The 27,741-nt window shown below is 44.5% G+C and overlaps 1 protein-coding gene across 1 annotated transcript in view; it reads left to right on the forward strand.

The window, feature by feature from the left end:
* The window catches only part of LOC144772059 (guanylyl cyclase-activating protein 1-like), a 189,287-nt gene that overhangs the window by 51,517 nt on the left and 110,029 nt on the right, over positions 1 to 27,741 (forward strand). The window contains exon 2 of the mRNA XM_078656252.1: positions 9,834 to 9,983. Coding sequence (XP_078512378.1) covers positions 9,834 to 9,983 — 150 coding nt within the window. The remainder of the gene's footprint in view (positions 1 to 9,833; positions 9,984 to 27,741) is intronic.

Here is a 27,741-nt window from a genome sequence, read left to right on the forward strand (position 1 = left end):
AACTTTGAGGTCATATGAGCCCATTTCAACGCATATGTTGCAGAACCTGTCGGAGAGAATCACAATCTTCAGGTGCACCAGTATTGGCATGAAAGTTATGTCAGTGGCCAGAGTTAGCACATTGTATACTGGCTATGTTGGTGTTGCCTGTCTCAAGTGCCAATGTTGAGATGGACTTTTCACAAATAAAAGTTTACATGGGAAGGAAAGAGCGAGCATGCATGACCAAAGACTCACTTAAGTAGTATTGTAAGGTGTACTACGATAAGTTTGATTTGTAAAAATGTGTTTGGACTTAATTTACACTTTACGTACACTGTCTATATATCATGCACTATCAGTGCAGAAAGCAAGCAATAACAAAATCCAAAAGTTCCATAAACACCGGAAAAAAACTGTTTCTGTTGTTTTTAATGGCTTAAAAATATGTAACCACTGATAACCACTGTTTTTTTAAGGTATCGAAATCATTTGAAAACACTGGAAAAAACCCCACCAGAATTTAGCAAAAATAGAAACTGAAAACAGGAAAGCCTAAATATAATCTACCCAAAACGAGGTCACAAATCAGCTTGACATAACAACACACAGCAATGTGTGAACTCACAACAATGACAGGCTGGCGATCGCTTTGGGAGAAGCGCTCCATTTCCTCTCGTTCTCAAAGAAGATGAGAAACAAATTTAAAATGAAGCAAACATTTAACGAATGATGGAACACACAGTCAGTATAAACATTTGCCCTATCTCCATCCATGTCTTTGCTAGAGATATTTCTTTTATCATTTTGTTCATTAACAAGCAGAGGTGCTGCAAAAAAAAGGTGCGTGCTGCCTGCCTCCAAGCCTCTGGGCGTCGTCTGACTGCTGCTTAATTTGTGCCGGGGACCAAATTTCTGCTCTCACGTCTGGCACTGTCTAAGATCAGGGTGCGGAATACTAAGGCTGAGTAGTTTTTATTCCACCTCATCGTGCCTCACGAATCCACCACCAGACACTCCCTGCATTTTTGTCTCGCTCTTGCAGGTTCTTTTTATTTCCTGCTTTCTCCCTTTTTTGCTGTTTTTCTGTCTTTCTCTTTCTTCTTCCTTTCTTCCTTCCTACATTTGTGTTTCTTCTATCTCCTGCTGTGAGTCATAGTGTGATTAATTAAATAAGTGATCGCCCACGAAAATGAGTGCCAGTGGGCCCTACCAGTAATCAATGGCTCAAATTAAGCACTGACCATTGTGTGTAAAAGTATGGAATAACAATGGCTACCTTTAACCAGGAACACACCCCTTTGTTCTTTTCACCTCTAACACAGCCCTAAAGGATCCACAACCCTCTGTCGATCAGGCCTTGGTGCTGAAAAACAAATCAAACTTTCCACAGTACGTTTTTTATCAGTCTTTAGGCCCAAGGTGTCAACAAACCCTGAGCAAATGTATTAGTCGTTTTTAATGCAGCATACTATAATGAGCACATTAAATATTAACAGATTTCATTTTGGATAGTCCTGCATGATTATATATTCTATATAGGGAATCATGTAATATAAGGAATAAAGTACCTCAAGTGTACTCAAAGAAGACATGACAACTAACTTACTATTGGGATATGTACTAGGGTCAATGAGTGTACAGAGGTTAGCCCTCCTGGGGGTCTGTGGGTCAGCAGTAGTCCCTCGGCTGTGATCAAAGTCAGGTTGCTCTGCTCACTTAAGTCTGGTCCTGGCTAAAGGTTTGATAACGAGTTTATTCTGGTTCATGGGGTATTTCACGTCTCATTTCGACCATATAATAGGACTCTATTTGAAAAGGTATTCCTGTGGCACTGTTGTCTGGGATAACAGGGCCAGGAGAAAAGAGAAGCACAAACTCATAAGCCTTAGGGCTCTAGTCGCGCCTTGAAAGGTGATCAATGCTGACACTGGAGGCTCACCCCTCCCACCGCACTGCAGACGTCACACTGCTCTCACTGCTCCCAGGATGCTCAGGACCAGTCTCAGATGGGGAGCCCGCATGGCTCCTCGCACCATCAATCTTAGGGTCAGGTTAGAGACGAGTGTGCCAAACTCTGACTATGATGCATGTTTTGTTGAGTGTGAACAGAATCCCTTAGGTAAATAGATTAGGAACATAAAACGAAGACCATGGTGAGCTGTGATTAACACCAGTCTGGGCAACAAACCTATTGCATATTGGTGAAACACTCTTTACCCATGTACCAAACCGTAGCACCTCCCAGTGCTCTTGTTGTAGCAGCTCTTCAAAATGGTAATATCCATGCACTGAATCAATTGCGTGGGAAACGGCTTAACATCAGTGGTTAAAGGTGCCCTTCCCGCCCGCGTGTGTGTATCCTGGTAGAAGAGCATTTCGCACCCTAGGAATTATCCGATCGTATTCTTCTTTTCAAGGTCCTTTAACAAAAAGTTCAAGGCAAATTATTATTATTCTCTCCCTACTTCTGCGCCTAAATAACATTTTAGAATCTGCATGCATGCTATCTGAATTTAGAACTATCTCCTGAGATTGGACCATACAGATTCTAAATGGCACCAAATCAGAGTCCACAGATGATCATCATCAGCTGGTCATCTCGGGACCATCTCCTTACTCTCCGCTTCGAAAAAGACTTGCATTGTTTCTTTAACAAATTCTGCGATCCCTAGTACCGCACCACGGTCAATACCAGCACGAGAAGTCCCGTTTCAAATGATGCGTGGTAGACAGGCGGGCACCAAGTTAGTGCCTTCATGGATGCGCGAGGACTGTCCTAAGAATTTGACTGTGGGGAACCAGCAAAGACATTTCATTGATATTCGGATGTGGGTCAAGGTTAAACCTGGTTGCATTGGCAAAGGCTTGTCAAAATTCAGGGAGTCTTATAAAGTGAGGGTGGTTGGAGGAAGTTGGGGTAAATTAGAGAATGGACAGACATGGAATCTGAGGAGGTTGCCTTACATCAACGACAGGGGGAGGTTGAAGTAAAAACCAATGGTGAAAAAAAATGTGAAAAAAATTGCTCACCATGGCTCCTTATGGGAAATAAGGAGTTTCAAAACGAACAAAGGAGTAGGTGTGACTAGGTTCCTGAGAGGGGTGATGGTGATGCTGGTGGGGTTCAGGTCCATAGGGTGAGCAGGCCTCGGAGACCTCATACTTTTTTAGGAAATTATGTTATGGCATAGTATGGGTGGGACTTATTTTTAGTTGAGATTTTAGTTGTTGTAGTAAGTTATCTTGGGGTTTGTGTCAAAGGGGTGGTGTTATCTCTTTCATGCAGTTACGTAGTCTATTTATTTGTGTCTTCGTTTGTTTTTCAGTTGTAAATTCATTCATTGTGTTTTGTTGGGAAGGGAGGGGAGTGTGTTGTAATGAGCTTGGGTTTATGTAGCCTATGACATGTGGGGGAATGTTCATGTGAAGAGCCTGTCTGACATGTACACATTCTATGCTTTTGAATACTGCAGTTCGGTTGCTGACTGTGCTTGGCGCTGGCCATGTCTTGACTTACCTCTGATGAAATAAACACATCATCAAGAATTTGTGTGAGGAATCTTTCATTAATATCACAACACTAACATCCCATCTCCTTGCTTCCCTTCTGTACCAAAGTAATGTAGAAAGGAGTTAATAGCCTTGTGAGTCTTTTTTGCTGCCCTTCAGATCTTCATCCAAGACCCTGCTATGCGGATCCCTCAAGGGTTCTTCTTAAATCATACTCTGTTTGATCTCTATGTGATCATTCTAGCTGATTTGATCAAGGCATTTCAGCTCTCATGTATGTGTTACTGGATGGTAGAGGAGATGCTCTTCCAATATTTCTTCACAAATCGGCACATTATCCTTTCATTCAACTGTGATTAAAGCCTGACTTTACTAATCCAATGCTCTTTATCACGGTCTCTCTGCATATTTAATTCAACATCTTCGATGGATAAAGACCAGGGCATCACAACTGCTTCTTAAATTACCACAACATGTCTCAATCTCAGATTACCTGTGGATTCTGCATTGGCTCCCTATTGACATGTGCATTCTTTCCAAACGCCTTTGTATTTGTTTTAGAGAGTTGCACGGCTGTGGTCCTTTTTGTATCCAATTAATCTTTAAATGTTACTTTTCCCTTAGCATAGTATCATCCTCAGTTTTTCTTCTTCAGATCCCCAAAATAAAAAAATCTTGGCAGAGTGGCAGATCATTCACTTACCAGGTAGGCAAAGCATGAAATTCATTACAAATCGAAGTGAGATTTCAAACCAATTTGCCAAGCTCAAAAGTTCAAAAACAACTTAAGACTTGGCTATTTATACATTAAGCAGTGTTTATCGGATAGCCCGTTTGATAGCAATGGGACGCCCATGTGGGCAATTGTGCATTCTACAAACGAATAAATCACTGCCAGAAGGCTGACTTTTCATTATCCTTGGCTAGGGCTTCATAAACTGGTATGGCCCTTGGCTGTTTGTGTTTGCATCTTGGATCAGCATGACTTGCCCGGGTTAAGTGCCAATTTTGCACACACCCATTCCTATAAACTTGCAGTTTAAGTAGTTACTGAAGACTAAAAACCGGAGATAACAAAAATATGGTAGTCCATTCATTTAAAATGGCTGTAAAATGTCTTTGGGTGTGGGGTTGAGGCGGGCTTGAGGTTAAGGATCTCCTATAGGGAGGTTCTGGTGGTTGTACCACAGTTTTCTTCTCCTCTTGGCATCTTCATTTACTATGAGGATTATGAGTGTACTCAATCTCGGGCACCTCTCCCTGTACTCTGTATGTTGTTTAGCATTTGTCAGGGGTCAAGGATAGTAATGTTACGCACCCAGGTGTTTTAGTACTCAAGATACAGCGGTGCTTGTAGCTGTGCTGCTTTCATGGGGTGCGCTAAAATGAGATTAGCAGTGTCATGCAGAGACAGGGTAGCTATTGAAGAATCTATAACTGCATATGTGACTATGAACAAGGGACATGCATAGAGAAAATTCCAAGAAGGAAAAAATGCTCAAGTTTAGCTCCAAAGAAGGTTAAACATACTTTGTACACACACAGGGCCGAGATAAAATATACTGGACTACATACTTTATTAACATATGGATGAATGTTAAACTATACTTTATCACCTAAGATCCTCGTTAAAATCTGGATCCTTGTGAAAACAAACTATGTAAACAAGTGATCCATGAGAAAATAAACTTGGTAAAAACATGGCATCCATGTTGAACCATAATTTGTAAACAAAGAAGTCACACGGTATAACAACTTTGTAAAGATATTTTAAAATATAGTGGCTAAGAACATGGGCTCTATGGTACAAAATGTACTTTGGAAACTCAAGAATCTGGGTTAAAGTATTGTTTTTAAACAATTGGTATTCATGTTAACATCAAATTAGTAAACGAATGGGATACATGTAAATCCTTACTTATAAATCCCCAGAATCCATACTCATACACACCCGGAAAACAAACGGGATCCATGGTAGTCCACAGTGTGTAAGCGCCTGAGTTTCATGTTGGAACATACTTTGAAAACATATGGGATCAAAGTCAAATTACATAGTGTAAAGAAACGAGAGTAGTATTTAAATATACTGTGTGAACACATGATGCATGCTAAAATGTGTTTTGTGAACACATGGTACCCATATTCAGGGGGCAGTGGAGTTGACCACGTAGAAGAATCTGAAACACTGTGCACTACAAGTACCCAACATGCTTATGAACGCTCAAGAAAAGACTGTACAACTATGAAATGTGCTAATAGCATGCACACACAAAACACCCACGAGCACTGGCCCTGCTCCGGAGGTACAAGGTGAGCATATACATTCACAAGAACTGACTGTATACGTAGAAATTGTGCAGGTGATATGAACACACTAGTAACATCTACAATCGCAGGCCCTGCCCTAAAATACAAAGCACTAAGTGTACAGATGACATTTGCAAACACAGAACGATGACAAACACTGCACTAACTTGCAGCTAAGGAAATGTATTTAAACAGGTAAGTAACTACTAGGTGTACAGGTGACATTTGTAAACACAACCATAACACTTACTTTAACACCCTGCGCATGCTCCGAAAAATCTTCAAGTGGATCCCCACCGAAACCAGAAAGACCGTCACCCAGGCCCTCGTCACCAGCCGACTGGACTACGGAAGCGCCCTATACGCAGGAACCACTGCTAAACTCCAGAAACGACTAAAATGGAATACAGAACGCCTCCGCACGACTCATCCTCGGCATCCCTCGCCACAGCCACATATCCGCCCACCTGAGAAACCTGCACTGGCTCCCTGTCAGCAAGAGGATCACGTTCAGGCTACTCACCCACGCACACAAAGCGCTCCACGACATGGGCCCCGAATACCTCAACAACCGCCTCCCGTTCCACACTCCCAACCGCCAGCTCCGCTCCGCCAGGCTCACCCTCGCCACCGTCCCACGGATTCGCAGATCCACCACCGGAGGAAGATCGTTCTCCTACCTGGCAGCCAAAACATGGAACTCCCTCCCTGCACACCTACGACTGACTCAGGACCACCTCACCTTCAGGAAACACCTCAAGACCTGGCTATTCGAGCAGTAGCAGCCCCCCCCCATCAGCGCCTTGAGACCCTCACAGGTGAGTAGCACGCTCTATAAATACATTGATTGATTGATTGATTGAATCATCGCACACAACAGGGGACATACATAAAAAACAACCTAACAACTGGCGATCCCAAAAAATTAAGTTTTGGAGAAATTCACAAACAAAAACAACTACAATGGCTGGTGTCTGGTCTATAGATAACTCATGTTTCCTCTTTGCACCCTTGTCTGTTCTGATCATTATGAAGCTTTGGCAGGCTACAATTGCTAGAGCAACATAGTCACCAACGCATTCCAGCATTTCACTATCGTCTATGAACATATGCAGTCCATTATGCAAATCCTTAAGTACAAAACGTTATACATTTTTTCTCCCATCACAATCGGGCTGGAAACCTCTCCTGGGAGAGAGGCAAGCATGGAATGATCAAAACAGGGAAGAGTGTAACTACCGGTAAATAATTATAATCATTACCTCTTCTTCCCATCGTTCAGGTGGTCATTATGAAAACGAATCCTCCTTCCCTCTTATGCATCTCCCTTCTTGCTCTAAAGTCGTTTTTTTGATGAGGTGAACTACCTTATAACGCATAACACTATTTGTACACCTGCGACTCCTTGGGCACAGTTGTTGCTTTGTAAACGCTCTGACTCCCTATGGGTACAGAAGCGCTATATAAGAACCTATATACAAATTAGAAACATGCAGTAGAACATAAGTTGGTGAAAGGCAGTTACAGGAATCTCAGTGAGGCAGGGAGATCACAGTTGAAAACTCTGGTGGGACCATAGCTATGCCAAGCCTTGCCATCACTTACTGTGCCCAGAATCCCTCCTTGCTGCTACCTGTGTCGGTGGAAACTATATGCAGATCTGCTTCTGCTTCCAAGCGCTAAATACTCTGGATTGAAAGTCATATTTAAAAACACAACAGTGGTTGCTAAATGGTGTCTTTCACTTAACCTTGTAACTTAAGAATGATTTCTGCGAGGCTGTTATTTCACCTGTGAACTCCAAAAGTAAATTTGTTTTGTTAACCTGATATCTCGATAGGCTTTTGCCACGTATTCCTCCATGCCAGATGCAGATATCTCTCACCTTTGGGAGAACACTGAGTAGTTAAAGTGTGTCTGTCGAGCCACAGTTGCAAAATATTTATGTTGCCTGAAATATGTAAATGAACTATTAATAGTTTAGCATTAGAGTCAAGCAGTTCAGGAGGCTGCAGCGTGTTCGTCCTAGTGGTAGGACATGGTGTGGAGAAGTGTGGCTCACTGGTTAGAGCGGCAGACTCTGAAGCAGAGATCGGGCCCGGGACCAGGGTTCAAGTCCCGACGCGGAAGGGTCTTGGGCCCAATGTCCGCGGACTCAATAATTCTCGCCTCGACGCCTACTCAATCATGGGTCCCACGCTGCAACTCTGGGCAATAACTTGCTTAATCTCCACAATGGCCCCTACAACACTGGGATGCCTGGCTTCACCTTCACCTTGGGGGTGCCCAGGAGGGGCATCTCACAGGGAGAGCCAGGAAGGGTTCCACAGCGTTATACAGCGCCGGGACGCCCCGTTGGGGCAGCTGTGCGCTTTACAAAATACACTACATCTACATCTACATCGTGTGCATGTGCATTGTGTGATTCTGTTCTGTCTAACACTCTCCCAGCTGGCTTGTAATCTTCCAGATTGTACTTTCTGTCACCTGTCTCTTCAGTTTCTTCCACCTTTCACAGTCAGGTTCTCTCGTTATAAAAATCCATCTCTACTATTGCTTGCACCCCCTGTTCAAATGTTATAATATTATCAAGATCCCTCCTTTTTGGGCTTTCATGATGGGGAAATGACTTAATCTCACCCTCGAATTTTTTCCTCTAGACTATTATTCCTCTTCCTTTCTTCGCCTCCCTGCCTGGTCCGTTGCTCCTCTTCCGTGAGTCTTTCATCCAGCAGCAGCCGTCTTATTATCCTTTATGATGTGGTTCATGGTTCACTTTCAGAGGAAGCTCTTGAACTAAAATCGCTGCCTTGCTCCTCCACGGCTTCTCTCTTCACCATCTATCACTGTGTTTTGCCTGCCAACTTCATCTTGTCCTCACACCCTCCTCGAGCCCAAACTCCGGTTCCCATTTTTAGGTCGAGCCTAGCATTGCAGCGCATGCGCTGCTCCCTTTGCGAGGCATGCAGTATTCAGTATAGAGGGGAAGCTTCATGGAAGCTCCACTCACTCACCGCCCATCTTTTCCATTGGCCTAGGTCCTAAATGCTGCCTTCTGATTGGTTTTAGGCTTGTTAGTCCCTCCTCATGATAGCCATGTCATCATTTGTGTCCTTCCATGGCTACTGGCCCCTTTACTCCGAACACTGAATCTGAATCTGAATAATCTTTACTCGGATAAAAATATCCATAAAAGTACAGTTCGTCACCACCAAGACAGATACAGTAAAATATTAAAAACATATAAATATACAGAATCATCCAATACAAATACACAATACAGGGATAAAAACATGATAAAAAGGGGTTTGATGGGCCTAAAAACTAGCAGCATAGATGGCATTGGGCAAAATATGAGTCTAGAACAGTTTGTGCAAATCAGCCAGGGAATTATAATAAAGTGCATTAAAGTGCGGTCAAACTTAACAGTGCAATTTATTTTAAGTAGATCTGTGCAACGTCAGCAATAATTTACATGGGTAATACTCCGAACACTATTTTCTTCCCTATCTCGCACCCCGCCCCCTCCTGCAGACCGTGACTTCTGGCCCCCCCAACCCCCACTCACGTTCGTGCCTTCCCGCCCGCACTCCCGTTTCCAATGCAATTGGTCTTGCGTAAATACGAGTCCTATTGCATTGCAAATGCTAGTTTTCCAGACTACCAAACATTTGGTTTGACTGTCTTTTTCGTTCTATTCCGTATCTCTACCACAAATTCATTTGACCTTCTCCGAAAACAGTATAAGTCATATTCTACACCTCTATCTTGACCCCTTCTCATGGTTGTCTTCGATTTGTTCTACATTTAATTTTACTACAATGTTATAAGTGCTTGCGTGGTGTTTTGAAAAAAGTGACCCTGGATGCCATGTGCCAACTGACCTGGACCTATTCTGGACAAGTCAAGAGGCAGCTGTCCTAGCCTGACCTCGGTAACTGTCATTATGTACTGTTATTTGTGCTTAGGGTGTCGTTCTGTTGAAGTAGTGTTTGATGGAATAACTCAGTCTTTATTTTGGTCTTGTATTGTAGGATGGCTATATCGATTTCATGGAGTATGTGGCTGCCCTCAGCCTTGTTCTGCGTGGGAAGATTGAACAGAAGCTGCGGTGGTATTTCAAGCTTTACGATGTCGATGGAAACGGCTGTATTGACCGATATGAGCTGCTCAATATCATTAAGGTAATGGCAATAACAAGGTTCAAGTGTCCCAATGTGACCTCCTTAAACTTGTCCACAAAAACATTGCAACATCCCATTTCACTAGCACTTCCACAGAGTACCAGTAGTAGTGATAATTCCTCCAATCCATGATCCATCAGTGCATCCTTCAAACATCACACCAAAAACTAGGGGTGGGCGTAAGTCGCAAAATTCTGTGTAGCATAATCACGTAGCAGCTGCTCGCGTTTGCTAAATGCGCACTTGGGGCAGGATTTTGCCCCAATTTACTCCCAACATTTAGAGCTTGTATTTTAGCGCAAAAGGCAGCCTCACATCGAAAATGGATGTAGGAATGCATTTTGCGCTTAGAATTTTGCGCTAAATGCAACAGTAGCGCGAGCAGCGGCTCGCTAAATATGCTCTTGTGGTAGGATTTTTTCTCCCAAATTAGACTTAATTACGCAGGCCGGCATACTCGCTTTATTGCCGGTAATTCTGTGTCAAAGAGTAATGCACAATTACTGGAATTACTCAGAATATTTCAGCATAATTGAAATTTCATAGAGGCCTACCAAAAACCTGACCGTCAAAACAGGTCTGAGTTGCTTGTTATTCACACAGTCAGTCTATATGAAACCATCAATTCAGTCAACCACTCATTATCAATCTCACATCTACAGGAATGAATGGATGAGTGAATACTTGCCTGCTCACCTGGACTTGGGAGGTGAATTGGTCCGGTTCTCGCAATTCTGTCAGCTATAGCATCCCAGTAGCAGAGATTTCTCCTCACTACTTCACGTTAAGCATTTTTAATTGCCACTCTCCTTTCCTGTATGGAACAACTGGCTGACCCATATGCCTCCTTAAGCCTCCGATAGCATTTCCAAGCAGAGTACTTTGCATGTGCTGTTTTTATGTTTTTTATTTACTTTCACTTTCACACTTTAATAAACCTCTCCTGGGGAAAGAGGGCATTAGAAATTGCATTCCTGCACTTTTTGCAAAGGATAGAGACTGAGTTTGTCTGTCTCTCTGTCTAAACCTTATAAATTGAATGAGTGAATATAAAACGCACATCTATCAAAGGCGTTCTGGCACTGAAAACAGGACAGAGTGCGGGGAGACTGTTTCTAAGACAAGCAGTGAAAATAACGCTTTTCAAGGTTTTTTTCAAAATGCTAGCTGATTGGATAGAAGATGAAAATAAAGAGGAAGACGATTCCAGGGAGTGGCACCAAGGTAGAAAAACAATCTGCCTTCTGCTATGGAAATGTGATATTTGGGGACTTTCCGCCAGGCCTGGGAAGAGGTTCAGAGCCGATATACAACATAAAGCAAGAACAAAGCTAGGACCAATTCAAGCTAGAGTCTTGTGAACAATATATGCTTGGACAGGAAGGCGTTTGTGAAAACCGAGTAAAATACGGATAGGAGCATTCTATAGTCTGCAGCCGAGCAAGATAATACTTTCTTAGTTCCAACAGTGTTCTAGTCATAGTGAAGGTAGATGAGAAGTCAGTATAGAACACAAGAAATTTGTTAGTGAAAGAAAAAAAAGGACGACTCTTCTTATAATATGTAAGGTGAGCAAAGCAGGTCTAAGTGAGCTTGTTCACAAGTGGCGTAAAAGAGAAAGGCTGGTCAGTGGTCTCCCTGGGATTTTACCCTGCCCTAAATGTCCCAATTCAGTGCTCGATTCTCCCCTGAGGCGGAAGCTGGGGGTTTAGGTTCTTAGGGCCAGATGTAGGTAGCCCAATACCGGTCGGAAACGGCCGAAAATACCGATTTTCGGCCGTTTCCGACCCGTATTGGGCTATGGAGATGTAGGGGCTCTAAAAACATACAGATTCGGTAATTTTACCGAATCGGTAATTTTACCGAATCGGTAAATTTACCAATCGGTAAAATTACCGAATCTGTATTTTCAGATGTAGGTAGCACTTTGAACAGTGCTTCAGGCCTTTCAGGATTCAGTATTTACCATGTAATACAATTGCATGGTAAATACCGAATCCCTGTGTACATGCACGTCTGTGCATGTAGACCTGTGCCATGTGGCACACAGACATGCTAAGAGCATGTATGTGTGCCACATGGTGCACAATCCAGTTACAGGGGTGCAACAGGGTGTCAAAGTTACACCCTGTCCCCCTTTGCAATTCGGTATTTTTACCGAATCGGTAAATACCGATTCGGTATTTGCTATTGAATCCTATGGGCTTCAAGGCCCATAGGATTCAATAGCAAATACCGATTCGGTATTTACCGAATCTTACCGATTCGGTAAAAAATACCGAATTATTTCTTACATCTTATTTACCGATTCATAAATACCGAATCGGTAAAATTCGGTTTTTATGAATCGGTAAATGAGATTTACCTACATCTGGCCCTTAGACAGAATTTTTAAAAGTGTGCTAATTATTTTGTTTTGGCCTTTTAATCTCGGACTATCTACTGCACCCTTATTCGCACCACGCTCAAGGTGCTGACATACCTGTTTCTCGCCGCATCACGGCCCCTGTTCCCCGCGCAGCCGATTAGGCGCTGACGTGGTAGGAGAGAGGGGTAGCCGCCATCTTAGGGGGACTGCGAGGGTTGCGGACCAGTTGCTGGCAACCTTCCGTCCTCCCTGAGATTTAAACCGCGCAGATTCAGTGCTCGATTCTCCCCTGAGGCAGAAGCCGGGGGTTTAGGCTCTCAGATAGAATTTTTAAAAGTGTGCTAATTATTTTGTTTTGGCCTTTTAATCTCGGACTATCTACTGCACCCTTATTCGCACCACGCTCAAGGTGCTGACATACCTGTTTCTCGCCGCATCACGGCCCCTGTTCCCCGCGCAGCCGATTAGGCGCTGACGTGGTAGGAGAGAGGGGTAGCCGCCATCTTAGGGGGACTGCGAGGGTTGCGGACCAGTTGCTGGCAACCTTCCGTCCTCCCTGAGATTTAAACCGCGCAGATTCAGTGCTCGATTCTCCCCTGAGGCAGAAGCCGGGGGTTTAGGCTCTCAGATAGAATTTTTAAAAGTGTGCTAATTATTTTGTTTTGGCCTTTTAATCTCGGACTATCTACTGCACCCTTATTCGCACCACACTCTAGGTGCTGACATACCTGTTTCTCGCCGCAACACGGCCCCTGTTCCCCGCGCAGCAGATTAGGCGCTGACGCGGTAGGAGAGAGGGGTAGCCGCCATCTTACGGGGACTGCGAGGATTGCGGACCAGTTGCTGGCAGCCTCCCACCTTCCTCTTGTACTACAAAATGAATACCAGCTTCCGTTCGCGCAGCGGGCGGGCGCAGCGGGCGCGCCAAAGGCAAGCCCATCTGCACCCATCCGTGCCGGGACCGGGCCTAGGGTCATGCCCCCTGGTCCTATAATGACAGGAGTCGTGATTTCTTACACCAGAGGTGATTTGATCCAGCTCCGCCCAGCTCTAGGTAGTAATTGCAAACGGGTGGAACCAGAGAACGTATTCAACTCAAGGTAACTAGATGCCCCCATTGCAAGTCTAATTTGCCTCTTATTAAACACACCACCAATTCTAGCGAAGCAAACAATAACAAAAGTTGTAACATAGTAACAGCACTCATCAACGCCTGCTCACTGGGCAAACCCAGACAGGACATAGCAGACTTAATTGTTGATAGAAATATCGATATATTGTTTGTCACGGAAACGTGGATGGACAATGCGTCTGAACCGGATCTGGTGGTTGCCATACCTGAAGGTTACATGGTTCAAAGGCAGGACAGACCGAATAAAAAAGGCGGTGGTCTGGCAATCATCTCCCGGAGCCATTTTTCTGTAAGAACATCCCAAATTCCCTCCCTCATATGTGAAGCTGTTCACTTTTTTTTTTTTTTTTTTTTTTGTAAAACCTTTATTAGCGTCAAAAGGATATACAAGTCTAGGCCTACAACCAAATCGGCCGGCCTCAATATGTAAAGCGGTCAGAGGTTCCAAGGCAAACATTACAGATACAATCAGCAAGAATCAGAGGCATTACCATCGTAAAAAGGGAGAAAGCACATAGGAACCAGACGGCCAAGAAACAGGAGCAAAGAAGGTTAATTTTATAAAATGGGGATTAGGGGTACGAGAGGCTCACTTTCGATATAGAGGAGTCCGAAGTCCCAAAACCATCTTCAGCGACAATAAGGGGGTACGGGGCCGTAATACAGGAGAGGCAACACAATACACACAGGGAGATAGGGATAATTCAAACACAATCGACACGTGATCATTATAATCTTTACATGCCCACCACCCAACATCACAGCCAAGCCAGAACAGAGGGATCGGATATACATTACATCAAAAACTAACCCGTCATCGTGACCTCTATGAAAAAGGGGGGGGCGAGGAAAAGGGGGGAAAGGGGGGAAAGAGGGGAAGGGGAGAAGGACAAGGCGGAAAAATGATGAAAGGAAATGAAATACAAAAACGAAAGAAAGAAGACCACGCCGAAACAGGCGTCCCGTGGCGAGAGTACAGGAGAAAACAGGAGTATCAGCAACAAGGAGGGTACAGCAATCGAGATTAAAAGCAACCGACCCATAAGAGGAGGATCAACGACGCCACACACCCCACCCCGAACATACCACGGGAGGCAAGGACAGACGCGGCATTACTATAAAGAGATACAAAAGGGCCATAGAACTATAAAACAAACAACAAATAGAACCCAACCCACCCATCCCATCCTGCACCCCTGTAGAAGGCTATGGCCTACCCTTCAGACAGCGTGCCTGTCGCCCTAAACCAGAACCCGAAATATAGCAAGAAAAGAAAGAAAGAAGAACGAGACAAAAAAAACAGAAACAGAAATAAAGAAAACAGGAGGGAGGAGCATGAGAACAGAAATCAATACGGTCGGCCGCAGCCCTCCGCCCAACCAGACAATCGCAGCAAAAAACAGACCAGGACGACACCATTTCAAGCACCATAAAACTTACAGAGAAGGGGACCTCCCACCGCGCTATGGGTACAAACAACTGCGCCACGAAGTCGAACACCAATAATCCACCAGGAGTCGTACATATCACCCCCATCCCTTCCGAACCACAAATCCCACCCACCACATGACAATGTAAAATGAGCTACTCAATACAAGACCAGCACACAATCGAAAAAAATTATGACTACCATGTAGACAAGGGGGGTCAATCGGTCCGCAAGTGAGCAAAAGTCCGAGTAGAGAGTCTAAATGCATCAGCAATCGCAGCACGGGTGATGAAGAACAGGAGTTCAGTTTCGCCGTTCGGGAGAGCGAGGGGTTCTCTGCAATAGACAAATGCGTAGCCAGCGATGCAGGTGCAGGCGGCAGTCCATCAATATTTCTAGGCATCCGAGCCAAACAGGGCCGCGGCACAATGTCCAAGTCTCCGGGGTCCGAACCTCGAAAAGCAGGGAGCTCCAAAGTCACTGGCACACAAAATGATCGTCGGGCAGCGGCAGCAACACTTGCAGCAGTCGAGGGGGGCGAGGCAATGGAGTCTCTGAAACAAGAGGGGGGCAAGAAGAAACGGTTGCTCAAAATGGCGGCAGATCGCGGCGGGCTCACAGGGACATAGGGGGCCAGGGATGCGTGCAGGGATCTCAGAGCTTCCAGGATATCTCCGACTGTAAGCTCACGCTCACCAGACCGGACCCCCGCCCAATCAGGCAACCCAAGCCCGCCGCCACGAGGCGATACAGGTTCCAGAGAGTCGTCCGCCATTTCGCGAAGTTGGCCCAGTCGCCACCTTCCGTGACTCTCAAAAAACAGTCCAAAAATGTAGGACTTTACAGAGCTCCGGGGGGTTCCCAGCAATGGCAGCCTTGGTGCAGAAAGGATGTCCGCCCAATGCGGGTCTCCGCCTACACCAGCACCGGTGCCCCCAACAAGCAGAGTCCGGGCGCAGGTTCCAGGGCCGCCGGACACAGCAGCGGCGGGGGGGAACCCCTTCACAGAATCAGTCCCCGGTGCATCTCACCCATCTCAGCCTCGCGGCCACCAGGGCAGGCCCGGATCAGGATCGCCGGGATGTTCACACAACGGCTCTCATCATTGGGTCACTCTCTCGACCGGGGCCGACAGTCATCGGATCCCACAGGCTAGGTCTCGGTCCAGGTTCCACGGAGGCCCCGGTCTTGCGGAGGGCACAACTTCGGAACCGCTGCACGTCAAAACCTCCGGGCCAAACGGTGAGTACAAGCGAGGTGCACCGTCTCCAATTCTCCTATAATGTGTCGTCTCCGGACAGGATATGATACAGGATATACGATCAGGCCGGAGGGCTGCGGGAGCCGAGCTAAAAGGCGACCATTACGCTCGCGAGCTTGGCTCCTCCCCGCTGTTCACTTTTCTATTATGTTAACGCCCTCGTACAACTTTAAAGGAATACTCCTTTACAGGCCCCCAGGAGCACGTACAGAATTCTTGTCCGTTTTTAATACATTGTTAGAATCTTTAGTGATAGAGCACTCTTTCACTGTCTAAGGCGATTTTAATTTCCATTTGGAAAAAACAGTAAATAATGAAACGTTGGCGTTACTGACCGACATGGAGACTTTAGGGCTCTCCCAGTTGGTCACTTCACCTACGCATTGAACCGGCCATACGCTGGATGGTATATTCTCCAATTCAAAGGAAATTCATGGTCAGAACATCCTTCCTCTTCCATGGTCAGACCATCACGCCATCATTTTTAATATATTATTTAACAGCGTACCACCAAAGAAGGCGGTGGAAATTAATCAAGGGACATTTAAGGTCTGGAAAGACATAAACAATACACACCTTGCAGCACTCCTAAATAATACAACCCCGGCTATGTCCACCGATCCGAACATTGCCACCAAGCAATACACGGGCTGGATAAGCAATGCCATTAACCTACTAGTGCCTAAGAAAACCATCTCTAATAATCGGTCCTCTCCTTCTGCCCCATGGTTCTCGGATTCCCTCAGAGAACAGAAACAGAAATGTAGGAATTATAAAAGATACTGGTGCAAAACCTACACCATAGAGCAAAAAAAGCGCTATAAAGAGGAACTTGTTAAGTACAAAAAGATGATTATGGAGGAAAAAAGAAAAATTTATAGTGAGCAAATTGAAACTGCGAAAAATTCAAATAAACAACTGTACCAAGTAGTGAAGAAATTAGCGGGAAAAGCACCGGATGCTGCCCCTCCCCCCTCACAAGCATTGTGTGATGCCTTGGCCACCTACTTTCATGAAAAAGTTAATAACATCAACTCAGAATTCTCTGCTATAGTTAAAACCAACACACAGTTAACCATCTCAAGACCCTCCGATCACTGTTTGTCACAATTCAATGAAGTAAATGAACAATTTATAGCTGACATTATTAAAACGATAAAATCAGGATCAGCTTTAGACCCCTGCCCTCCTAAAGTGTTCTCCCCTGTTATTGACTCAATAGCGCCAGTGATACCTTACATTTGCAATTCCATGTTTATGGCCGGGATTTACCCAAACACTTTAAAAAATACTCTACTTAAACCACTCCTAAAAAAAACTCATCTGGACTCGGAGGAACTGAAAAACTATAGACCCATAGCCAGCCTACCTTTTCTGGCCAAGGTGGCAGAGAGAGCAATGAACACACAACTCTCCGAATTTATCGAGGAATATCATCTGCTGGATGATACGCAGCTCGGGTTCCGCAAGCTTCATGGCACCGAAACTGCCCTCATTAAAGCGACCGAAAATATAAGACTCATCAGAGACCAGGGAGGCACAGCAGTGCTCATACTGCTGGATTTATAAGCGGCTTTTGACACGGTCGATCATTCCATCCTATTCGACCGTGTCTCAGCTATGGGCATTCAATTTAGAGCAAAAAATCTTCTCGCCTCCTTTCTGTCGGACAGAACACAGGAAGTCACCTTGCGAGCCTTTCAGTCGGCTGAGTTAGCCTTACCGTGCGGAGTTCCTCAAGGCTCATCCCTAAGTCCGAAACTTTTTAACATCTATGTGTCGGACTTAGCCAGAGTTATAAAAGCGTACGGGATGAGCCTTACTTCTTACGCAGATGACACACAGCTGGTGTTGGCAATAAACAATGACGGAGAGAAGGTAGCTGATCGCTTTCAAGAAGGCATGCTGGCCATCAAGGACTGGATGGCTAGCAACTGCCTCAAATTGAACTCCGAGAAGACGGAGGTTGTTATTTTTGGAAAACTATCCCCTGCCTGGTCAAGTTCCTGGTGGCCACCCTCACTGGGATCTCTGCCCAACCCGGTCTCGAGGGTCAGGAACCTGGGAATCATATTCGATGATAATCTGAATTTTGTTTCCCATGCTAAACAAGTCGTGTCAACAGCTTTCCATGAGCTCAGACTGATTAAGAAAATAATTCCCTACTTACCAGAAAGTGCAGGAAAAACATTGGTCAGCACACTGGTAATGTCATCATTGGACTATTGCAATGGACTGTTTGCTAATGCACAATGCAGAGTCATAAAAATAATGCAAACGGTCCAAAATGCAGCCGCCAGAATGCTTTCGGGGACTCCAAAATTCAAACCTATCTCACAGGTTATCCGAAACTACCATTGGCTGGCGATCAAGAACCGTATAAAATTTAAGGCTCTCTGCCTTACCTTCAAAGCTGTACACAAACAAGGCCCCCAATTTCTGATAAAACAGCTAGACCCCTACTGCCCTAACAGACAACTTAGATCTGCGACGGCTCATCAGTTGGTAGTACCACGCACAAAGACTGTGTCCTGGGGAGACAGACGCTTTGTGGTGACAGCAGCTAGACTCTGGAACGCTTTACCGTTGCTTATCCGTTCATGTCAATCCCTACTCCAGTTCCGCAAAAGGATAAAAGCATGGTTGTTCAATCAGTAAAATCAGTCCTGAATCCAGCATGGAATCCTCAGCGCCGAGACGCCTATGGGCATTTGTTCGCGCTTTATAAATTTTAAAAATAAATAAACAAATAAATGTCCCAAAGCAAAGGGCAGCCATAAAAATGAAAATGTGCAAAGTTGGTCTCTAAATTCGGATCTGACTCTTCTCTGAGTTAAGTTTCAAAGCATTTGTAGTAATCGAAATTGACACTGCTGTAAGGGAACTACACAAAACAGAAGGAGAATCAGAGCTATGGCCATCCACTTGTATGAAAATAAGTAACTAAGTGTCACCCAGCTAGGTGAACAAACACAAAACAAAGGATATGATAACAGCAGCCATGCGATAACATGATCATTAAATAATTTAAACCCAGGAAAGATCTTAGGTGGACAACAGAATCAAGTGGAGAGAAAGAAGTGTGAAAGTAGGGCGATAAACAGCTTGTTGTGTCAGTGAAAAAATTATAAGACAAACTAATTCCAAGGATGTGACACCCATAGAATGCAGTCTAGTAAGTGAAGTGGTCTACAATATCAAAGGCTCCAGGGAAAACAAGTAGGATCATGGCACAGGGCCTGAATCTTTCGGAGATGAGCGGGGGCAAGGGATCCATAAGCAGGAAGATGGAATGAGCTGGATGGAGTGTGTTACATATGCATTTCACACATCTTGTTAGTAAAGAATGGGGACGGGTCAAGGCACGCTGAACAGAAAGTGGGATGAAGAATGAGAGAGGACTGTCAAGTTCGTTAGCAATAGGAAACCCTCATTAGAGGTGTTCGAAGGGGAGCAAATATGGGTTTGGGGAAAAAATGGCTATTTGAAGATGGCCAAAATTGCTTTATAATTCCTTTTTAGGGTGTAGTAAAATCTCTGCACCATTCAAGCTCAATCTGCTAGCACAGATTACCTGATTTAGACCTTGGGAGAGAACCAAGGCACGAGAGTCATCTTCCACTCTTAAAGCTAGCACAAATAGTAGCTACTAGATTGACAGCTGTCAGAGGCCAGGCTTAAACTGTATCTCCACAGGCTACAAGATCGGTTGATAGGGTGGGAATGGATGGTGCCAGAGCTGAACTGAATTTAGTGGAATCAAGTTTCGATCGGTCTTTAAAAGTAAGGTTAGGCCTGCAGACCCTAGATGTTAGAATGTTAGAGTGGGGCTACATTTTGACAGATAAAAGGATGGCTGAATGGTGAGTCCAAGGAAAACATAAAGTACAGTATTAACTTTCTTATCAAATCTGTAAATTGTATCCAGCATGTGACCAGTCACATGAGTAGGGCCCTGACCTCAGTGCAGGACGGACAAACTAAAAGACCAGCCTCATTCTGTCACTCAAACCTCTTCATTTGAAAAATATGTGCATGTCAAAGATATGTGCCCAACCCTTGTGCAATGTGATCCATCACATCATATCCAGGGAAACGTTTGTGGGATGGTCATATCCCATAACACCCTGATATAGCACCTGTGCCAGATTTACTTCAGTCCATTTAACAAAGAACACAACCTGATACCGCAGCCCCAGTGCTGGCAGAGTTCATTGAAGCTCTTATCCAGTTTTCTCAGTCTAGGTCCAGAAGTCGTGAATTCATACCTGATTTTTAGGATATCCATGAAATAAAATTTTACATTAATTTAATGCAAATAGAACAAACTTACATAGTCAGCAATTATCCTGAAAATATGGCCTGTATCTAGCCCTTCCAGAACTATTGTTAGTATTCCCGCCCGCTCCAAATGAACGTAATAAAAAATGAATTATCCATTTCATCCAACATGAACCTGTAGGTACAAGTTTAAGAACTACATGTGCACCTCTCATCACGTCATACAAGTTGGCAGGGTAGGGCCATCATAAAATTGGTCATAGACACAAATAAAAAGTAAATCTCATACTTTACACAACTAGAGCCATTTCCACCCATCCCCTGTGCAAGTCAATACATTTAAGTGTTACATTTTATCATCCAATGAAGCAAATTCAATCCAGCAGAGGAAATGCAGGAATCTGATCCATTCTACCACTAGCACTAGGCCAACATATGTAAAGTTGAACTTCCAGCGTAATTTCATTCTAACCCAGAAATACAAATCCAGAGGGCCTTGGTATAGGAGTACACAGTGTCAATGTCACTGTGCATTACCCACCCAACCAATTCCATGTCAAAACACCAACCATTGCAAATGCAAGACCATGCATGGCAACTTACCAAAGACCTCAACCACCACTAGTAAAGGAGTTTGATCAAGCCTATCTTAAGCCTAACCCAAAGATATAAATACACTTTCTAAGGAGGCTACTTGCTTTGTCTTTTTGGTAGCACAATGAGGATGTCAAGGGTGTCATTTAAGTCCGACTAGAGGATGCAACTGCAGCTCCTATGATCCCTTTGTGACTCTGTTACCTGTCTTGAATCTGTTTCTCTGAGATCCTAAAGTATTTTTATAATGTTTACCTTCCTCATGGTCACACGCTGTGTTGCTCCATTCCTAATGATGTAACCAGGGTTATGGGTTGACTGATGTTGCTTCCCATGGTTACCTCGGATTTTCAAATGAAAAGAAATGTGGTGTCACTTCTGTAACCCTATGATTCCCTGCCATATGATTCTGCCATCCTATGATTCTGGTGAAGAGATGCCAGAACTGCTAATGTGTAGTTTGGACAATTTCATCCTTACTGGACTAGAGCAAATCTGATGCCAAATATTTCTCTGCAGATACCATTCCCTGTTTTTCACCTACACATCTCTTTAGAGCCTTTTCTAAAAAAACATGCACACCATCATCGTCCTACAAATTGTTATTAGTAGTTGTTGCATGTGCATAAACCTACTCCATAGCTCTACGCAGGGCTTTCATGCTTCAATCTCTTCAGAGCATGCATCTAAAAGGCTAAACAATAAACACAAAATACAGAAACAAGCACTCATCAAACAAATACATGATTAAATGTTTATTTAATTCCTAAACAATTATTATAAAAATCTGAATTTTAATTCTAATGGGAAGGTTGGAGCTTATCTAAATTCAATTTAGGCCACTCATCATCTATGCCATATTCTGATGGATCCACTTACACTGCTCTCATGAATACACCTAAGGATACTATCTTAATTTCAGCCTTCAATTTCAAACTCCTACACACTCACAGAATGTTTTAAAATTTTCAACTCAAAATTTTAAATTTAAACCTTGCTTCTTCAGCAAAATGAAAATAAAATGTTGCTTCTTTATTTATTAATCTGTTAACATTATTTTATTTCCTAATCAGTCTTGGACCCCTGAGTAGGCTTCGCAGACCCCCCTCCCAGGGGGCCTGTACCAGAGGTTAAAAACTAGGGGTGGACGGAACTCGGTGTGTTTTGCTCCATGGAATTACATGGAGTTACATGAAAACTCTTCAAGATTCCACAGAGTTCTGCGAGCGGGCAGAAAATATTACTCTTGCGCTGCCTGTGCTGCAAATTAGCGTCTTTGGCGCGAACAACGCTGAAAAATCAGTGTAAATGGCACCATGCTGTGTGAAAGACCATGTCACCATTCGAGTTGATTTCGCTGCCCCTCGATGAGAAAATGTACTTGTGTGTCAGCAAATCTGTATGAGAAGCAGACCTCTGACCGCAACCGCCCAAAACCACCTCCGTTCAAAAATTGCACTAGGGGATGCCAAATCTCGCTTGTGCTTGCCAGCTCACATTTCTGGAGCCTTGCAGGAAAAAAATCATCCACATGGCAATTGGCGGAATTTGGCTGGGACTCCGCATTACGAAAGTAACACAGAGTTCACCATATTCCGCCCGCTAAACATTCAGCACACCCCTTTTAAGCACCACTGAACTAGAGGAAACAAGTCAACATACTTTACTTAGTATTTAAGAGAGTAAAAGACAACACCCCCACCTACTAGTCCATGCACATGAATTTTCATCAGCCAAAAAGGAATTGAAATGATCAATTGAAAGCTAAACATTCCACTAAAAAGTTAAGGCAACCTTAAGCATAAATTATGGCTGCCCAATGACTCCAAACTATTTAATGTGCAGCCAAAAAAACTATGTGCTATACCAACCATACTAAACCACAGAAGAACAATAATGGTCAGATCCCACACAAAATGACCAACATCAGACATGTCACCGAAATTTGAGGGCACAGCAAAACTATCACCACCAAACACCACAAACCGCTCAATATTATTTGTGGTAGTCTTACAAAATTAGCCAACTGTAAATGTACCTAAGTCAACCAAAGACAACATAACCTACAAACACTCTATGCCTTGAACCAAGTACAAAGATAACTAAGTGGAAAAAAACTGTTTTAAAATTCACTAACAATGAAAGTGAGACAACAAGCTATTGGACGCCTGTAAAAACAACCTGATCCTTGCTGTGTAGGATTTTTCATCCTTTGCTGAGGACTTATATCCATGTAGCTGTCTGTTATTTATAGACAGCAGGCCTCATCTCTTGAGCTGGGATATACTATGAAATTGAGTCATGCAGGCAGTTATGTAGATGGGATTATCGTATAATCTTATATAATAGAATTTGGCATTTCTCCAATGCTCCCGCCTGCTAGTGAGTTGCGCAAGCAGCACAAGTAACGCAACCCGGAGTACCCTAGGATCATTCCTAGAACTAATCAAGATGATGATGATGATGTCGCCTAAATCACTTACTACCTTTGTTAAAGGTGACCCTGAAATCCACTTTCTGCAAAACGGTTTGATGACAGCAGTGCATTTGCCTAAGGTGTCACTATGTGGGCAATCTGGCCACTCAGTGCCTCCAAAACGTCCTGAGTGTTCAAGTGCTAGATGTACAAAACATCTTCCTAAGTCAGGTGATAGCAGAATGATGCACCTTTGCATCCTGGTTAGCATAACAGATAATGTGCCTTGGTTATCAATCCATCTACCCATCCATTCTACTCACTGTCATTAAAGCCACAAGACCCTCGAGACTTTTAGGAGATGTGATCAGTTTAAGCATAATGTTTGTTTTTGTGCATCAGTGCTCGCTGTAACATATAATTAAGAAAGTCTGAAGTGGGGAGGAGCCAAGCTCGCGAGCGTAATGGTCGCCTTTTAGCTCGGCTCCGTCAGCCCTCCGGCCTGACTCGTATATCCTGCTTTATATCCTGTCCAGAGACGACACGTTATCGAAGAAATGGGAACATAACATTTCGCTCATACTCACCGTTTGACCCGGAAGCTCCGACGTGCTGCGGTTCCGAAGTTGTGCCCCCCGAATGGACCGGGGCCTCCGTGGAGCCTGGACCGGGACCTCGCCTATGGGATCCGGCCTGGTGTTGCTGTGACTGTCGGCCCCGGCCGAGAGAGTGAGCCACTGGTGAGAGCCGTTGTGCGAACATCCCAGTGATCCTGAGCCGGGCCAGTCCTGGTGGCCGTGAGGCTGATGCGGGGCGCGATGCTCCGGGGACTGATCATGTGAAGGGGTCCCCCCCGCCACTGCTGCGTCCGGCGACCCTGGACCCTCGCGCCTGGACTCTGCTTGTGAGGAGCGCCGGCGTTAATATAGGCGGACCCCCGCACTGGGCGAGTATCCTTTCTGCACTGAGGCCGCCATCGCTGGGTACCCCCCGGAGCTCTGTAAAGTCCTACATTTTTTAACTGTCTTGAGAGTCGCGGAGGGTGGTGAGGGGGCTGACTTCACAAAATGGCTGCCGACTATCTGGAATATGGATCACCACGTGGCGGCGGACTTGGGTTGCCGGACTGCACGGGGGCCTGGACATGTGTGCGTGAGCCTACGATTGGAGATGTCCTTGATGCCCTGAGATCCTTGCACGCGTCCATGGCCCCGATGCCCCTCTACGCTTGTCGCGGTCCGCCGCCATTTTGGGTGGACGCTTCTTCATGCTTCCCTCTTGTCCCGGTGCTTCCATCGCCTCGCCCCCCTCGGCTGTTGCGAAGGTTATTACCGCTGTTCATCGACCATTTAGTGGGCCAGTGGCTTTGGAACTCCCTGCCCTTCGAAGTATTGAGTTCGGGGACTCGGATATCGTGCCGGAGCCCAGTCCTACTTGGGTGCCTGAGAAGAATGGTGGACTGCTGCCTGTTTCTGCATCGACGAGTTCGTATTTCTACATTGCAGGGAAACTCCCGCGTTTCCGAACAGCGAAACTGAACTCCTGTTTTTCACCGCCCGTGCTGCTGTTGCTGATACATTTAGGATACCTATTTGAACTTTTGCTCACTTGCGGGTTGATTGACCCCCCTTGTCTACGTCTTCATCGTACTTTCTTTCAATTGTGTGCTTGCCTCGCATCGAGTAGCTCACTTCGCATTGTCATGTGGCGGGTGGGATTTGTGGTTAGGAAAGGCTTGGGGTGATGTGCACGACTCCCGGTGGATTATTGGTGTACGAACTCGTGGTGCAGTTGCTTATATTCATAGTGCGGTGGGAGGTCCCCCCCTGTAAGTTTTATGGCGCTCGAGACCGTGTCGTTCTGGTTCATTCGTAAAACGATTGTAAGGTTGGGCGGAGGGCTGTGGCCGACCGTATTTGTTTCTGCCCTCTCGCTCCTCCCTCCCGTTTCTTTCCTTTGTGTTCATGTCTCTTTTTGTCTCATTATTCTTTCTTCTTCTCTCTACTGCATTTCGGGTTCTGGTTTAGGGCGACAGGCACGCTGTCTGAAGGGTAGGCCGTAGCCTTCTACAGGGGTGCAGGGTGGGATGGGTGGGTTGGGTCCTCTTGATGTTCATTTTCCTCAGTTCTATGGCCCTTTTGTATCTCTTTATAGGAGTGCCGCGTCTGTCCCTGCCTTCCGTGGTATGATTGGGGTGGGGTCTGTAGCGTCGTTGATCTTCTTCTTATAGTTCTGCTGTTCCATAGCGACTGCCATACCCTCCTCGTTGCTAATACTCCTGCTCTCTCCTGTGTTCCCCGCCGCGGGACGCCTGTGTCGGCGTGGCGTTCTTCTCTTTGGTTTGTGTTTTCAATTCCCTCTCTTCCTCTTTTTTCCCATCTTGTCCTCCTCTTTCCCCCCCCCCTCTTTCCTCCCTTTCTTTTTCACCCAAGGTCAGTATGACGGGTTAGTCTTGGTAAGATATCCATCCGATCCCTTCGTTCTGGTTCTGATGTGCTATTGGGTGGTGGGCATGCAAAGCTGATAATGATCGCATATTGATTGTGTTTAACGCATCTGTTTTTCTACCTATGTATATTGTGTTGCCTCTCCTGTGTTGCGGCCCTATACCCCCTTACAGTTGCTGAGGGTTTGTTTGGGGAATTCGGATTCTTCTACGTTGACACTGAGCCTGTCGTACTCCTTATCCCCATATTATAAAATTAACCTTCTCTGCTCCTGGTTACTGGCCGCCTAGATCTTCTGTGTTTTCCCCTTTCTAGGATTGTATTGCTCATGCTCCTTAATGATTGATTCTGTAATGCTCGCTCTGGATCCTTTGACTGCTTTCCGTATTGTGGCCAGCCAATTTGGTTGTAGGCCTAGATTTGTATATCCTTTTGATACGAATAAAGGTTTTCAAAAAAAAAAAAGAAAGTCTGAAGTATGTCCAGTCAGTAAAGTGTGCTCTGTGGGACATGGAACGTGCCAGTAATGTGCCAATAATGTGCCTTAATTCCAGACCATTAACTGTTATTTATTTCTTCACCTCAACTGAAAAAATACCTAGCCAAAAAGTGTTCCAATTATAATTACTTTAAAAAGTTGTCTGTTCAATCCTTTGAGGGAACCTGTCATTGTAGGTTTGGTTTGTGTTAAATGTTCATGTGTCAGTGCGCTACATATTTCCTAGTTTCAAAGTGCATCAGCAATCCTTGGAAGAAACTCATGATATGGAATCACCCAGAGGGAAACCATAACACCAAAGTCTGGGATCCAATAACATTCTTATTCCCACCTGTAGACATACATATTGTTAATGGTGTTGAATAGTCTTCCAGGATACACCTATGTCGGATGCCTGGTATCAGTCACCGCATTTCATGCATTGGTTTCATCTCTAAGTGTGTGTCACAACAATCCTACAACGTCCTACTCTTCAATGATCGTTGTAAGCCCCCATGAGTCAGCTATTCCTTTTACGTTCACGTCAACATAGATTTCATATTACGTTTATTGTTTAGTACACAGTGGAAGGTTTCTGAAATAATAATGCGCCCCTGAGGTGCAACAATATCCCTGTTCACTACAGTAGGTCGATGTTAATTCACCAAGATATAAAGCTACTTGTGAATAATTGCCCGTAGTACTGAATAATGTCCTCTACAAATTGTTACTTTTTTTATGTGTTTTCTTTAAATCCTTGTTGTTCCTTGTCGCTGCACATTAACTGAACAATGGAATGTAGGGAGCTCTATTGCAGACAACAAACGAAGACAGAGGGCCAATAATGACAGTGTAGCACTTAGTTGAGGGTTAGAACAATGTCATACATTATCCCAAAACAGTTTGTTTCTGCGATGTGCTTGGGAGGCTGTGTTTGTGCAGGGATTGGAATTACAGATTGTGGAGACTTTATCACACCTGGTAATTACCGGGTGAGATAAATGTCACTCCTCCAGGTTAAATTTCGACATGTCACATCCTCTGGAATACAATGGTAGAGAAGGGCTGGTCATTCCTGGGGCCTGCGGATGGTACTCCTTATTACTGTGGAAAAACTGGAAATAGATGCTGTTTTTCGCACCTAGTAAATTCTGAACACCATGGAGTCCAATTTGATAGGGTTAGATAAATACCGAATTCGCCACTTACTTGACTGTGCAAACTGGATAATAGTAAATATCCCCTTTATATAACATGTACAACATTTCAGATAATTGTTAGATTTATATGGCTTAGACTATAAGTATGTGTTTGTTATGAAGCATTGTTCTTCTCTAAGAAACTTAAAAGAA

The sequence above is a fragment of the Lissotriton helveticus genome, chromosome 1_1, assembly GCF_964261635.1.
Source record: "Lissotriton helveticus chromosome 1_1, aLisHel1.1, whole genome shotgun sequence".
In the NCBI taxonomy this organism is placed as follows: domain Eukaryota; kingdom Metazoa; phylum Chordata; class Amphibia; order Caudata; family Salamandridae; genus Lissotriton; species Lissotriton helveticus.